Source organism: Zalophus californianus, chromosome 13 (genome assembly GCF_009762305.2).
Source record: "Zalophus californianus isolate mZalCal1 chromosome 13, mZalCal1.pri.v2, whole genome shotgun sequence".
In the NCBI taxonomy this organism is placed as follows: domain Eukaryota; kingdom Metazoa; phylum Chordata; class Mammalia; order Carnivora; family Otariidae; genus Zalophus; species Zalophus californianus.
This window is the reverse complement of record NC_045607.1, coordinates 53,865,771-53,883,033: the sequence shown is the minus strand read 5'-3', so window position 1 is coordinate 53,883,033 and position 17,263 is coordinate 53,865,771. Positions and strand designations below refer to the sequence as shown.

General features: G+C 41.1%; 1 protein-coding gene across 8 annotated transcripts in view; it reads right to left on the bottom strand.

Moving 5' to 3' along the window:
- The window catches only part of FREM1 (FRAS1 related extracellular matrix 1), a 175,862-nt gene that overhangs the window by 129,042 nt on the left and 29,557 nt on the right, over positions 1–17,263 (bottom strand). For all 8 annotated transcript variants that reach the window (XR_003523839.1, XR_004819543.1, XM_027616577.2 and 5 more), the window contains exons 3-6: positions 13,838–14,338; positions 9,097–9,191; positions 6,460–6,761; positions 4,681–4,877 (exon numbers count right to left, since the gene is read on the bottom strand). Coding sequence is in view for 6 of the 8 variants with exons in the window: in XM_027616577.2 (XP_027472378.2) it covers positions 4,681–4,877; positions 6,460–6,761; positions 9,097–9,191; positions 13,838–14,071 (828 nt within the window). In the remaining 2 variants the exon portion in view is untranslated. The remainder of the gene's footprint in view (positions 1–4,680; positions 4,878–6,459; positions 6,762–9,096; positions 9,192–13,837; positions 14,339–17,263) is intronic.

The following is a 17,263-nucleotide window of genomic DNA, read 5'->3' as shown; positions in this document are numbered from 1 at the left end:
ATCCAAAGGGGCACCTGCACCTCAATGTTTATAGCAGCAATGTCCACAATAGCCAAACTATGGAAAGAACCTAGATGTCCATTGACAGATGAATGGATAAAGATGTGTTTCATATATATATATATATATATATATATACACACACACACCAGAATACTACTCAGCCATCAAAAAAATGAAATCTTGCTATTTGCAATAACATGGATTGAACTAGAGGGTATTATGCTAAGTGAAGTAAGTCAATCAGAGAAAGACAAGTATCATATGATCTCACTGATATGAGGAATTTGAGAAACAAGACAGAGGATCATAGGGGAAGTGAGGGAAAAATGAAACAAGACGAAACCTGAGAGGGAGACAAACCAGAAGAGACTCTTAATCTCAGGAAACAAACTGAGGGTTGCTGGAGTGGAGGGGGGTGGGCGGGACGGGGTAGCTGGGTGATGGACACTGGGGAGGGTATGTGCTATGGTGAGCACTGTGAATTGTGTAAGACTGATGAATCACAGAACTGTACCCCTGAAACAAATAATACATTATATGTTAATTTTTAAAAATTAAAAAAAATTTAAAAAGTAAACAGTTGACCAAAAGACAACCAGCAGAATGGGAGAAAATATTTGCAAACACCTTATCAGATAAAGGGCTATTATCCAAAATCTATCAAGAACTTACCAAACTCAACACCCAAAGAACAAATAATCCAGTCAAGAAATGGACAGAAGACATGAACAGACATTTCTGCAAAAAAGACATCCAAATGGCCAACAAACATGAAAAAATGCTCAACATCACTCTGCATCAGGGAAATACAAATCAAAACCACAATGAGATACCACCACACACCAGTCAGAACGGCTAAAATTAATAAGTAAGGAAATGACAGATGTTGGCAAGGATGTGGAGAAAAGGAAACCCTCTTACACTGCTGGTGGGAATGCAAGCTGGTGCAGCCACTCTGGAAAACAGTATGGAGGCTCCTCAAAAAGTTGCAAATAGAGCTACCCTCCGACCCAGCAATTACACTACTGGGTATTTACCCAAAAGATACAAATGTAGTGATCCAAAGGGGCACGTGAACCCTAATGTTTATAGCAGCAATGTCCACAATAGCCAAAACATGGAAGGAACACAGATGTCCATTGACGGATGAATGGATAAAGAAAATGTGGTATATATATACAATGGAATACTACTCAGCCATCAAAAAAATGAAATCTTGTCATTTGCAACAATGTGGATGGAACTAGAGGGTATTATGCTAAGTGAAATAAGTCAATCAGAGAAAGACAGTCATCATATGATCTCACTCATATGTGGAATTTAAGAAACAAAAGAGAGGATCATAGGGGAAGAGAGGGGAAAAGTAAAACAAGATGAAATCAGAGAAGGAGACAAACCATAAGAGACGCTTAATCACAGGAAACAAACTGAGGATTGCTGCGGGGGGATGGGGTAACTGGGTGATGGACATTAAGGAGGGCACGTGATGTAATGAGCACTGGGTGTTATATAAGACTGATGAATTACTGAATTCTACCTCTGAAACTAATAATACATTGTTAATTGAATTTAAATTTTAAAAATTAAAAAAAAAGACACTGTGGGCAGTTGATATTGATAAAATATACAAGACAAGGATTCTTATAAGCATTCATTATATTTAATATTCTGGCCAAACCAGTGGGGAACAAAGCAAAAATAAGAGGAATAATTACTGAAAAAGAAGGAACAAAATTATCATCATTAGTGAAAGATATAATTATGGTCTTCCAAAGCCCAAAGAACTGAAAAATTCTTAGAATAATTGAATTCAAGAAAGAAGCCCAATAAAAGAAAATTATACCAAAAAATAGCTTTCCTATTTATCATCAGTAACCAAAGAGAAGATATAATGGAGGGAAAAGTGTCTATTCACAGTAACTTCCCAAAAGCAAACTGCCTAGGACTGGACTTAATAAGTGTGCTCAACTTACATGAAGAAAACTGCAAATTTTACAGAAACACATCAAAGAACATTTGCCTAGATGAAGGGAGGTCCCTCATTTCTGGAGGAGAAGGCTCAATGGGTAAATGTTCTAATATTCCAATTATTTCCAAAATACTTTATAGTTTTAATCCAATCCTGATAAAAATACTTAGGGACTTTTCTTTAATGAACATAAATGATTTAATTCTTTATTGAGAACTAAGATTAGGTGAGAATGGATAAGAAAACTTTGAAGACAAGTGATAAGGAAGAACTTGCCTGTAAAATATTAAAGTGTATTATTGACCTTTTATATTTAGAATAACTGATACTGGCACAGAAATAAGGAGGTATATCTAAGGAACAAAAGAGCTAGCCTTGAAATAGTATACATAGTATCTTTCTATTCCATAGAAGCATCAAAAATCAATGAGAAACAGGTTCATTATTCAACAAATAGTGCTGAAAATCTTGACTACTTGGGAAAAAAACGGTTCCTGTGTTTCACAATATGATAAAATTCATTTCAGATCGATTAAAAGGGCAAATGTAAACAAGAAAACCTTAAGAATCTAGAAGAAATCATGGATGAAATAGTCATTTAATGTCACTTGATGAGGGAGGATAGACTGTACACATATAAAAATAATAAAATAACAAGATTCAAAATCTTCAAATATAGCATAAATTCAGTCACCTAAAACAAAACCAACATTGGTGTGCATGTCTCCTTACCGTGTGTGTGTATGTGTGTGTGTGTGTGTGTAATAAGTGGGAGAAATATAACTCGTTTTGCTTTCTTATTTTGTTTTCTGTGTGTTTTTCAAAAAAATATTCTCTGCAGTGAACATATGACTTTGATATTCATAAAAGAATGTGTTTTATGACATGCCAAATTGCCTATGGAGTAGGTTGATTAATAAAACAAGAAGGTCATTTTAAGGAGGAAAATCCCAAACTGATCTAAAAATATAAACAATAAAGCCCTAACTCAATATAGAGAGGCAAAATAGAAAAAATCAGTCAGGAAGAAAAATGGGTCTAATTTTTTAAATGGAGCTAAGAAGTCAATAAAAGTGAAAGTTTTGGGGTGCCTGGCTGGCTCAGTCTGTTAAGTGTCTGACTCTTGATTTCGGCTTGGGTGGTGATCTTGGGGTCCTGAGATCGAGCCCTGCATCAGGCTCTGCATTGAGCATGGAGCCTGCTTGAGATTCTCTCTCTCCTCCTTGTGCTCCCCCTCCTGCCTGCCCCCACTCACTCTCTCTCTCAAAATAAAATAAAATAAAATAAAATAAAAGTAAAAATCTTTTTGTGTCAAAAAGATGAGAAGATATCTACTAATAGTTAGGAGACCTAGGAATTAGTCTTGGCTCAGTCATAAAATGGCTGTGTATGTATGGGCAAGGTATGCAATTTCTCTGACCACCATTATATACAACAAGATGTTTGGGCTAAGCCAGTTGTTTCCAAACCTAGTTGATGATCCATTTTTTCCCCCAGGTGGCTTTTTTTAACTGGCAAAATATGCACAGTGCTTATTATGTGCCAGGCTTTGTGCCAACTGCTTTATAAGTATTATCTCATTTATTTCTCTCAATTACTCTAAGAAGTAGGTTCTATTATTCCCATTTTAAGATTTTTTAAAATGAGGCATAAAATCCAAAGTCAAATAGCTAGTTAAACAGACATTTGAACCCAGGCAAACAGGGCCCAGCATTCATGCTCTTAGCTATTAATGTTAGGCTCAGAAATCTATCCTTTAAAATGCACCAAGTGATTTGCCTAATCAATTTGATCAGACCATCTCTAAGTTTTTTTTTTAACCTCAATTCTAAAATTTTCTGATCCTGTTTTGTCATTTTCTTATTTTTTTTATCTTATCAATTCCTTGGGAGTGACAATGCTCAATATCTGAGTTTCTTGGGAGATATCTGGTGAGAAGTCAAATATTGAAAGAGGGAGGTCTTTCATGAATGTAATCTTGGATCATCTTTTATCAGCACAAAATCCAAGCTGTTTCAGCAGGTACACAGTTGCCCCAAATAAAACAAATTATAGATTATATGAATCTGTTGAATAGCATGTTAAATATTTCATATAAATTGATTTCATCTTCTACCTTCATTTCAATGTGAGGAGATCAATAGGAGGAAAGCCAGGAGGAGTTGAAAGAGACTGAAAGATGGAGGAGGCCTTGCGGGGGGGCCTGTCTCCTTGATTACCTGGTCTTCCATCTCAGAGTCTAAAAGAGTGAATAGGATATAATCTGCTACACCCATAATGCTGAGACTGAGTTTCCCCTTGCTCTCAGTCTCCCACGGCCTAGTCTAGTCGATATGTGGGCCCCCTAATTTCCTCTAACAGGTGAAAAGAGGTTTTAACAAAGAAAGGGGGGGATGAAGCCTCAAAGAGAGGGTGCTACAAAAGACCAAATGACAAGCTAAAGAATACTGAAGGGAGGGGGGAAGAAGGGCAGCGTGTAAATGGCCCCAGTCCTTCCTCCATTGCCTTAGTGGTGGCAGAGCTAGAAGAGAGGCAGGGAAGGGAAATTATACACGGACATTCTGGAGTTCTAATGAGTCACTGGGCAGTCCCACCCACAGTAGCTCAGGAACTGGCCCTGGCAGGGCAGCCAGCACAAGCACCCCCATGGAAGTGGCTCTCTTGCTGCAGATCAGCTAGGGACGCAGACTCATAACCCCCAACTCTACCTTGTATACAATTTTGCTCCTGCCATCTGTGAGGTCCAGCTGGATAGAGATGTAGTCAATGTTGGGAGAAGGGGGATCCGTGTGTTGATAACGAAGCCCCATCAACAAGAACTCCTCACAGCTCACATTGACACTTCCCATTTTCTTCAGTCCCAGGGCACAGCTTCCACCTGGACATCTCAGCTCTGTTCCCAGGTCTAGAACACACAGCACTGAGTTAAGACAGTCACTTGAGCATGATTGTAAAATTAAAAAACCAATCCTCCCCCCCGTGGATACTGACTGCCTCAGGAATATCCATGCATACCCTCTAATCATTCACGGAGGGGGTTGGCATTATTCTATAATCCCTAATTTCTTTTCCTGAAAAGAACGGTTGACCAGTTGTCTCCTGAGATCCTTGCCCACTGAAAGTTACACTGAGAGAAAAAATAATAAAATACATGTTCTAATGACCGAACATCCCTGATGAATAGGCCACTCGGTCACGACTGGCCTTCCACTGGGCTGGTCTTTCTTCACAGCGTCCACATCCACGGCTCTGTCATGCACTCTCTCCAAGGCTGTTCTACTCGCTGAAATTCTCTACCCACTGGGTTCATCACACCCCTGAGTCCTGATACCTCTCCAAGTCCCCTTAGTCTTTTTACTAAACCCTCCTTTGAGTACTCTTTGACCGCCTGAACCAACCTGCTCTCTCCCACTAAAAACCACCATCATCTCTGCAACAGTCTCTCTCTCTCTGCCCAACTTCATTTTACACTCTTGTGGGGTGATACCCAGAGGCCACTTATTTTCTGAGTGGCCTTTTGTACATTTCCCTGATGTATAAAATGAGTATTCTACTTCTTAACCAGATGGTCGTGAACACTAAATGGGAGGACTCATGTGCAAGCATGCCTTTAGTTGTAAATTGTTGCCCAAATTCAAGGTACTACTATGATTGGGATTATTGGTCTTTTCAGAGTGCCTAGAACATTATTATGCACATAGGAGTTGCCCAAAATACACTGATTAGATGAGTAACAGAAGGAACATTATCCATCAACTCCTCCTGATTTAAACCATGGCTACCGGCCACCTGCTCTACGTCAAACTTACCCGCAATCAAAAAATACTTAATAAATACACCACCTACTCTTACTACCACTGCCATTGTCGCTATGAATAATAACAGCTGACAATCAGGGAGCACTTGCTATGGGCCCGACACCGTGTGAAGCCCACTTTGTGCAGGTGATCTTATTTACTCCATCTTGCCACAAACTTGTGGGGCAGCTACTATCCTTGCTCATTTTATGGAGGCTTAACCAGGTTAGATAACTTACCTAAAATCACACAGGAAATAAAGAGCAGAGGCAGTTTCAAACCCAGGTCTCACTGATTCCAAAGTCCATACTCTTAACCACCAGCCTACATTGTTCAACCAGCAACAAATTATTATATCAAGTAAAAATTTCTTTCACAGTGGAAGATGACTATGAACAGATGTTTTTGTCAGTTCTAATAACAATCAGATATGTATTAAAACATAAGTATGAGGGGTGCCTGGGTGGCTCAGTCGGTTAAGCATCTGACTCTTGGTTTCGGCTCAGGTCATGATCTCAGGGTCGTGAGATCGAGCCCCACATCAGGCTCCACGCTCAGCAGGGAGTCTGTTTGAGATTCTCTCTCCCCTTCTCCCTCTACCTCTCTGCCATTCTCTCTCCCTCTCTCGCTCATAAATAAATAAATCTTTAAAAAAACAACAACAATAACAAAAAAGAACACCATACATACGAGACTCCGGGAAAAAACTGTGTGGCTGATCTCCACGAGGTTTTTCTGGCCGAGGTTCCAGCAGGACCATCTGACCATGGGCTGGCAGCCGGCTTCCCACAGGATCCAGCCTGACTGTACACTCTAGGCCGGCTGTCCTCTCATAATCAAATCTGAGCAGGTTCTTATCAATGGCTCTGGACAGGCCATAGAATTCAGACACCTCCAGGACATTGTTACTCCTACGGATGATGTTACAGTCAGGTTCCAGGAGAAAGACCCGCAGGATAAAGGTTTCTGTGAAGGTATCTGTCTCAGTAAATCTGTGGAGAGAACAGAGCCAAGCAATGTTTACTAGCACTCAGGTACTTCCAGTAGCTAATGACTGACCTTTACAAAATGCGCCTATGGAGTAGAATTTGGATTTTGTTATATACTCTACTCCCAATCTCTGTTCTTTTCCTTTCTTCTCTTTATCTTGGTGTCAACTCCTTTTTCTGCCATCTCCCACGCCAATGAGCTTTCTTTCAATACCTTCTCTCAAACCCACCATCCATGCTGATGTATAATGACAGCTGGGAGCTCACAGTCTCCCTGCTAGCACATCTATAATTTAAGAGTACCAAGCTTGTGTAATTTATGGATTGAGTTTTGATTCAGGAGTGAAAGGGTGAGGAGTTTCTGAAGCAGCAACACCTTTTTGCTCTTCAGAAACCTCTGAGAGACACTGTTAATTCCATTTTACAGAGGAGGAAACTGAGGCAGAGAGAGGCCAAGTAGCTCGCCAAAGGGGCTGAAGAGGAGGTGAGTGGGGGAATAAGCATGTTCTCTGATTTTCTGCCTCCAACATCTCTGAATATTCTATTTCAAATGTCCTCAAGACCAAGAGGAACAGCAGCTCCTGTGACTTGGTCCTTCTCACCTGCTACTCCACCCTCTCTGTCCCTTCAAAACTCAAGGAAGAAGTGGGAGAAGCCAGAATCCACCAGTTTTTCCAGCCCTTCCAGGCAAGCTGTACAACGTTAGTTTTTTAACTCTAAAGTCTTAGAAAGATCAAACAGCCCTGTATGCTGGTGATAAAGAATCCTTGGGTACTATTTCATTTTTTGAGCACAGCATTTTGTTCAAGCCTCACTTTCAGCACTTGTTCACATTACCATTATCTACCCATATTTTGCATCAGATTAAGAGCACCAAAAATCCATGCATCCTCATCTGTGTTCCCTATGCCCAGCATAGGGCCTTGAGTTTTAGTAGGTGATTGTAAGTGTCTATAGAACAATTCAATGTCCTAGTGTCTTCTATAAAACTCTTTGCAATAGTAGTATAGTACTTAAGGGAAATTCGCACTAAAGATATTTTAGCCAAATATTCATAACAGCAATAAAACCAAGTAAAAATCTATCTAAAAGCCTCCTCCAGGGGCGCCTGGGTGGCTCAGTCAGTTAAGCATCTGAAGGCAGATGCCTTTGGCTCAGGTCATGATCCCAGAGTCCTGGGATCGAGCCCCACGTCAGGCTCTCTGCTCAGCGGGGAGTCGGCTTCTCCCTCTCCCTCTGCCTAGAGCTCCACCTGCTTGTGCTATCAGATAAATAAATAAAATCTTAAAAAAAAAAAAAGCCTACTCTACCTACTGCATTGTCAGTTACCTCTATGAAGTGAGCAATACCATAACCATGAGCTTAATTTTTAAAATTAATTTTTGAGACATAATTCACATACCATAAAAATCACCTTTTTAAAGTATACAACTCAGTGGTTTTTAGTATATTTACAAGGTTGTGCAACCATCACAACTACCTAATTCCAGAACATTTTTATCCCCCCAAAAAGAAATCCATATCCATTAGCAATCACTCCCCGTTTGCCCTTCCCCCAGCCCCTGGCAATCACTAATCTGCTTTCTGTGTTTTATGCATTTGCCTTTTCTAGAAAAGTGACCTTTTGTGTCTGGTGTCTTCCATTTCACATGATGGTTTCAAGGTTCATCCATGTTGTAGCGTGCATCAGTACTTCATCCCATTTTATGGCTGAATGATATTCCATTGTATGGATACCCCACATTTTGTTCATACATTCATCAGTTGGGTTCTTTCAACTTTCTAGCTATTGTGAGTAATGCTGCAATGAAGATTTGTGTGCAAGTTTGGGGGGAAATACAGGTTTTTGTTTCTCTTACATATATATTTAGAATTGCTGGCTCACACAGTTACTCTGTACTTAACTTTATAATTGATTTTGTAAACACTTTTATCATTTAATATGTTTACAATTAGAAGATATTCGACCACTTATTAACTAAGCCGCTGATAATAAAGAATATCATTCAATTTTGGAATATATTTTCCTAGTTCTCATTAAGAATTTGTATTTTGTAATTTTCATTTCCCATTATAAGCAGGAAGGTGGATCACCAGAGATACCTGTATAAGAACTCTAAAGGGGAACAGGACAGAAATTTGCCACAGAAGAGCCTCCAGGATGGATGATACAAATAAAGATAATTGAAAGTAGACAACAATTCTTGCCTCACCTACTTAGGTCCCCAATTTCTACTGATTACTTGCTTGTTTGGAATCTAGCAACTAGCCTCATGCTAGTATCAATCTATAGAGAAAGCCCTAAGAAGTACACAGAATGGTTATGCGTGCTGCTTACCTGTATAATCTAAGCTTCACTGTGTCTTCATCAAGAATCGGGCAACCATTGTGAATATACTTTACTTCATTGGGAAGGAAATGGCAGTCAAAGACCTAGTTCACGTGAAGAAATGGATAAATATATGTGAAAAAAATTGGTACAAGATTTGATTTTTCTGGCAATAGAGTACTGCCTGGGGAAATCATGGGCTGTTAGTGGGGTGTGTCTATGTATGCATGCGTGTGTGCGTGTGTGCATGTTATAACCACCACCACCTAGAGACACCATCCCCATGTCCGTTCCCATCCTGCTTATACAGGTGTGTCTTATTGTGAGAATATCTAAACTATGAAAATCCAAGCAGATCAAGCAGATATAGTAGGGAGTAATTACCTCTTAAAATGATTCTTTGTTTACAGTTTATAGTACATTTAAACGATGGTTCCATTTATCAAAATATAATACACCCACACCCTTCAGGGGTTCATAGCAACTGAGTTAGAGGTCTACCTGCGTGTACGCATGAAAAGGCATGCATTACCCCTCAACAAACACATTGTATTACTTATATTATGTATCTTTTTCTTTTCCTTTTATTTCTTTCTTTTCTAAATAGCATTTTTATATTCAAAAATGAAGCCACTGGCTATGGATACTGTTGTGGTTGATCAGAGCCAAACGTGACCCAGAGTTGCTTCTCATACATTTGCAAAAGACTGCTTTACTGGTTACTAATGGCAGAAATGGTTGATGAGCGGTGCTTGGGTGGTTAAGCATCTGCCTTCAGCCCAGGTCATGATCCCGGGATCGTGGGATTGAGTCCCGCCTAGGGCTCTCTGCTCAGTGGGGAGCCTGATTCTCCGTCTCCCCTTCTCCCTCCCTGCCCCCCCCTCATGCTCTCTCTAATAAATAAATAAAATCTTTTAAAAAATGGTTGATGAGACAAATAGCAAGCTAAAGGTAATTTCTTCTATTCAAATAAAATTATAATTAACTCAATCACCTCACTCAGAACTATTAAGGAAATTGCTAACTGTTGTATTTTGGGAACACTAATTCTCAAAAGAAGAATTTTCTCTCCCAACCACACCACGATTCTCATTCTGCCCTACCTGACTTGGCAGAGTGTTAAGAAATACCCTTGAGGTATTGGCACACCGTCACTGTTGAGTTCATGGTGTGTGGCCTACACCTTGTCACAGGCTCAATCATTTACAGGCAACATCGTCCCCTTCGAGAAGACATTATTACTAATACAAATGATCTTCTTTTCCCACAGACATCATCGGTTCCTCTTTTTAATTGACAACAAGGAAGGAGATAAAGGAAAGACCTTCCCCATATCACTGACAAACAGTCATGGTGATAAAGAGACAATCTGCTTTGTTAAAAGAAACATCTGCTTTATGTTTCATAATATGTTTTCCTTTTATAAAAGGCGACAACCATAATTGTCCATAAATTTACTAACTAAAACAAAGGAGAGCTAAATCCTTTTCTAATTACTGTCTAGCCTTGGTTTTTTTCCACTTCAACTGCTTTTCAATTACATTTTATAATTAAATTGTCACACATTCCTAACTCATTACTCACTTTAATGACAGTAAGCTGGTTCAACCTAGAGATGTTTTCTTACGGCTGTATTTCTGATTCAAAAAAGCAAGCTCAGCTCTCAACTGAGGTGCTTTTCCACCCAGGAAATTTCTTGCTTTGAAACAGGTGTGAGAAGTGCTGTGTGTGAGGAAGCCTTGTCCTAAAACATGAGGAAAACATATTGCCACCGACCTTATCTAATTGACTATATCAAGAGGGTTATCTAAACAGAAGGTACTGGTGTGCGCCAAGTGAAATCCCTCTCCAAATATCCAATAGGAAAATGAACCTGTTGGTCCTAAGACAAACTTCAGTAATGAAATGAAAACACTAATTGAACAGATGTTAAACAAAACATTTTCTGTGCAAATCAAATAAAACTGTTCATTACACAGCAGGGTGTTGTTAATACAGTCATCTTGCTAGAAATGGGTTCACATAAGCCTTGCTTCCAGCTTACTGGTAAGTGCTATTAAAGAATAATGTTTAGGCTTTGTGTGTATGCATGCACATTCGGCTATGTTTAACTTCAAAAACGCCATAAGAAATAAATCCTTGGGGAGGATTGCATTAAAAATAGGCACACATTCCCCCGCACCAAAAAAAAAAAAACAAACAAAAAACAGACTTTACTTAGGAATCTGGTTTCTGTTGAAATTGTCATAATAAAGTAGAAAGATCATCTGGCAGTCTGAGAAAGTTTTCTGGGTACACAGACTTCCTTATGGTACAAATATCTGACAGAAAGATAATGAAACTCCACAGTTCAATGGCCTCCTTTTCCACACAATAAATTTTAGAAGATACAAGTCCCGTATTTACTTTAGACCAGATAAATCCATTTGAGCTGCCACCCTGACCTCCAGAAATGCGCTTACTGAACATTTTCTTGCACTAAAGTCACAGCACTCGAGGAGACAAGCTGGGACTTTTTGGAGCCCCCCCCGTGGCCTACCCATCCAGACTTCCCTAAACCAGGCAGGCATGCTGTTTCTGCTCCATATTCTTTCTATTAACTGGATTTTGGCCTTCAAATCAGAGAAAGTTTGGAATGGAGATCTCTTATAACTCTTGACTCCCAAATAAGTGTTTTACCTGATGGCAGTCACTTAGATCCCCTTTTGCTCTCTAGTATCTCAGAGCCGACCAGATGGCGAAGACCATTAAAACAACACCAATAATACATAATGGAGACAATTTCGTTACTTGCAGAGAAAGCACTATAGATATGTTTATAAGTCACAGGCTATTTGGAATAGGGAGAGGATACTCCTCAGAGGCTGACTTAAGGAACAGTACATTCTCCCCAAATTACTTTCTAAGGAGGGAGAATCTGGTGAAGATTAGGGCTTTTGTTTTGCATGCTTAGGGCCAGAGATAGGTGATATGAATAAGCTCAGCTGCAGAAAATGGAATCCTAACCATAGGGACTCGGTTTGTTAAAAGCAAATCCTTGGAGTTTTGGAGAGCAATAGAGGACCCATAGGTTGCCCCAGCATACACCACGAAGAATTTTTTTCTCTTCCCCCACAAAATATTCAGCCTCACTTCTAAATAAATGTTGAACAATTTTTTTAAATATATTGATTGGAAGGGGCACCAAATTATGAGTTCATTACTTTATAAGGCACCTACATATATCCATGCAGCCATGGACACCGGTGTTCTAGGATTAGGGTCCTCTATTGCTTTCCAAAACTCCAAGGATTTGCTTTTAACGAACCGAGTCCCTGTGGTTAGGATTCCATTTTCTGCAGCTGAGCTTATTCATATCACCTACTCGTTGTATTTAGTGCATCTGGGTTGCAGTTATGAGCTATCCCAGGTCTCTCCTCTTTCCAACCAAACACACTTTCACTGGGCACCTGGGTGGCTCAGTTGCTTAGGCATCTGACTTAGGCTCAGGTCATGATCTTGGGGTCCTGGGATGGACCCCAAGATCAGCAGGGAGTCTGCTTGTCCTTCCCCCTGCACGTGCTCTGTCTCTCAAACAAAATCTTAACACACCCACACCCCCACCCACACACACTTTTGCAGTGCAAATCGTGTTGGGAGCAAGTGTGAAGATGTTGCAATTCCCAAACACTTGGGAATACAACCCCTTAGGAACTGGGGCCATTATTGTATTCAGACAGTTGGCAGGTGCCCATCAGAAGCTCTGACTGACAAAAGAAAATCTCATGGGAAACTGGAGAGAGACATTTGGTTGCTAACACATCTGGAATACTCCCTAAGTGAGAGTTGTGATGTGTTTCGGAGTTGGACTGTCCTCTGAGTCCGGTAAGTGGAACAGTTTGCAATAGCCACTCGAGTTAGTATCTAAGTCTCCTGAAGTTTGTCTCTACATCATCTAGTATTGCTGTTGAGGTAACCTCCTGGGATAAAATTCTTTGGCCAAATGGAGAAGAAACTTAATGTTCACAGTTGACAAATAATGGTGCACGTCTCCAGAAGCAGCACCAGCCAGTGCGGAACATTCTCAAAATTGCCTGCCTTGGGAGGAAGTTAAACCACAGTAGGGACAAGTCATAAAACCAGAAGCAATTTCCTTATTATGTAGAGAGGTAAACCCCTACTTCAAGCAAATACAATACATGATAATACAGACTTTTTTTTAACCCAATGACTTAGAAGGTAACTCTTCATCCTACAAAAGGATTGTGCCTAGAATACTCTTAAACGACGAGGTCTCCAAGATCTTGACTAAAGGAAAACATTTGTCTACAGACATTTTTGAAGAACAATGAATATTTAAAGGGAAGTATTTTCACCTCTCTTTTCCATGTCTCTCCTCCCACTCAACGGAATGTTCTAGTGATGGAAACAGATAAAAATGTCTTCACATCTTACTTGTGCTAGTCTGCGATCACAAGTGGGGCCTAAAACACATCTTGAAATCTGACATCTTATCCAAAGGCACCCTGACTAGGAATGATGAGATGAGATCATTTGGGGCAAGAATAATCCCATAAAGACTGATCATATCACACCACACAGGAGATGGCCCACTCCAGCCCTTGGAAGTCTGTCCCTGCTTTGTTTCCTTCCTCTCTCTCTCTCTCTCTCTCTCTCTCTCTCTCTCTCTCTCTCACACACACACACACACACACACACTCACTCACATTCATACACATGACTGAATAGAAAAATCGCAGGTAGGACCTACCTGTGGGGTGAGTTTCCCAACCCTTTGAGTCATTGGCTCGTTCATCACAACTTCCACTTTGCAAGCATCTTTTTCTTTGGGGATGGCAAACTTCAGGTCATCTCCCGACAGGTAGGCAGAGCTGCCCTTCAGCAGCCTGAGCCCACGGTTAAGGCTGATGAAGGTGGCACCGGCCCAGCCTAGGAGCAACAGCAGGGGCAAAGCACAGGGCCCACCCCAGGTCAGAGCGCTCATGCTGTCAGGGGCCAACTCCGTTTGTCCACCGGCGAAATCCCTTCAACAAAAGAGGGCTTCTGTGCTTCCTCCAGAGATGTTAGCTCATAGTCCAAGGGGCAGGGCAAGGGGTCCTGACAAATGTGCCCCAAGATCTTAACATGTCCCTTTCATTTCAAACCCAGACAAGGAGGCTTTTCAGGCAATCCCAGGGCTTTTAATAAAACTTGCTGATCACTCCTGACAACGCCGGCAAGATGAAGGTGCCTCCCAAGTGCTTTTCTAATCCTGCAAATGAGAGGAGAGGTTGTAGGAAAGCGAGAGAGACCAAAAGGTTTGTGTGGCTATTCAAAAAATCCCTGCTGGCAAAGGAATCTTTCAACCAGCCTATAATTTCAGCTAAATTAAAAACAAATAAACTAACTTGACCTCCAGGCCCATGTGAAAGACAGAGAAGCCATTTCATTACCCTGCTTGTAACTCCCACTTCCGGACTCAAGGCGCCCCTTGTGTCCCCACCCCCACCCCGTGGGGATGTCACTTGTGTGGTCCCACAGGAGCCGGCCAGCCCCACTGCCCAAGTGCAGCGCTTGGTCGCCTGCGTTTGGAGGGCGTTGAGCTCTGCTCCCCTTTCCTCGTCTGTTAAATGAGGACTGCCTAATTTGTAGAAGAGAGCTGACAGAATTATTTGCACGCTGGTTCAAACGCTGATTAATCCTAAATCATCACGACCCACATAAGAAACAAGCTTCGTCATTTGTCCCATGAGCACAGTTTTGACATTGCTGGACAATGAAGACACCTGAGAAGCACTTGAGCGGAAACTGGAGAACAGATATTTTTCTAAGTGAACATTTGAGGGTTTTGCCTACATGTCAAAGGGACTAGGAATTAAGTCACACGACTTCACTAGACACAGCCAATGACTCGGCGTATGCATACATATTCGCATTATCTTTTTTTTTTTAGATCTTAACCAATTTTTTATTTTTTTCTAATTTTATTATGTTATGTTAATCACCATACATTACATCATTAGTTGTTGATGTAGTGTTCCATGATTCATTGTTTGCGTATAACACCCAGCACTCCATGCAGTACGTGCCCTCTTTAATACCCATCACCAGGCTAACCCATCCCCCCACTGCCCTCCCCTCTAGAACCCTCTACGCCACCAATTACATTATAATGCACTGAATCTGCACAAATGGGGTCCTTGTTCCTCCTTTAACCACTTAGAATTTCAAGATTATTTCTCTGTGTTCCATAACAACAGAAATGACTCTGCAAAATAAGATGTATTGCAATAAATACTTAAGTTCAGGGTATAGCTGGATGAACCAATGGTGGTTTGCTATGCCCATAGGAAGTCTTTACAGTTTCACGATTTCAACAAATTTCTGTATATAACCAATGGATACTCAAAATGTTTGACCAAAGGGTTTACACAAAAATTTATCCATATCTAATACATCAAGGGAAGACTCATTCTCTTGTCACTGTTTGAAACCATTCATTTCTTTTTTTATTATGTTAATCACCATATATTACATCATTAGTTTTTGATGTAGTGTTCCATGATTCATTGTTTGTGCATAACACCCAGTGCTCCACGCAGAACGTGCCCTCTTTAATACCCATCACCAGGCTAACCCATCCCCCCACCCGAAACCATTCATTTCTGAGGCAGTACACAACATGCGTCACCTGATATCTAAGGGGCGGGGTGTGCACTTTACAGAGCAGTCCTTTTTTTTTTTTAAATGGTGTCAGTCTCAAACTGAAACAGTTCCCACACTCCCACTGATGGTGTTGCCCACACTCCAGCTGAATTAGGTTGGCTTATTTGGGCAGAAATGCAAACCTGGTTGTTGAACCTTCACTACAAAGTCAAACCTGGTTTCCATTCACATTTGGCATCTAAGACCACTCCAAAAAAGCAGCACATTCAGAGAGAGGAGAGGGGCTAAGTGTTTTCCAAAATGGAGAGACAAGGGGAAAAACTTTGCTTTCTGAGAATTAAATCAACTTGTAAAGGCTGTAAGGACGGCACCCTCTAGTGCACCCCTTTTATCTATTACCTCCCTTCTCCTTTACTGCTTCTTCCTAGATCCCCTGACTTTTTAACGTGGGGAGCCTAGGGTGCAGTCCTTGGACCTGGTTTTTGTCTACCCTCATTCCCTAGTGATCTCATTCCTTGGCTTTAAATACCACTTATATGCTAATGAGTCCCAAATTTATATCTCTAACCTCCTCCCTTAACTCTGGATTCCATATGCCATTGTCTATGTGACATCTCCCTGGGGGTATTTAATGGGCATCTCATTCTTCATGTCGCCAAATTGGTGCTCTTGGTCTTCCCTCCCTCCCTCTCTCCGACCTCAGTTAATGGCATCCAACTTTTCAGTTGTTCTCTCCTTTGCTCAGTATTTGGTCTACAGCTAAACAACAGCAACAAAATCCTGTTTGTTCATTGCAGTGGACACACCTTAGGGTGACCTCCAATAATTGCTGCCCCATAGCATCCGGAAGTTCCCTCCCCTTGAATGAGAGCAGAACCTGTGAGGGTTCCAACCAACAGAATAAGGCACAGGTGATGGTTCCCATGGTTACACTATGTAATATAAGAATCTCTCTTAGCAGGCTGGGGCTCCAGGCCCTCCTGCTGACCTTGAAGCAGGAAGTCTCCATGAGTTCCAGTGTCACAAGGAAATGAATTCTGCTGACAGCCTGAACGAGCTCGGAAGAAGATTCATCCTAAATCAAGCCTCCAGATAAGACCAGCATCCAGGGGCGCCTGGGTGGCTCAGTCATTAAGCGTCTGCCTTCGGCTCAGGTCATGATCCGGGAGTCCTGGGATCGAGTCCCGCATCGGGCTCCCTGCTCGGCGAGAAGCCTGCTTCTCCCTCTCCCACTCCCCCTGCTTGTGTTCCCCCTCTCGCTGTCTCTCTCTGTCAAATAAATAAATAAAATCTTAAAAAAAAAAAAAAAAAAGACTAGCATCCAGCTGATGCCTTGATTGCAGCCTGAAGCAAGGAACCCAGGTAAGCTGTGACCAGATTCCTGACCAATGTCAACTGTGAGATAAGAAATTTGTGTTGTTTTAAGCCGCGAAGTCTGTAGTCATTTGCTTACACGGCAATATAAATCGAATGCACTCTTCTTCAAAACATATCCAGACTCCAACCACTTCTCACTTCCGTTGTTGTTACG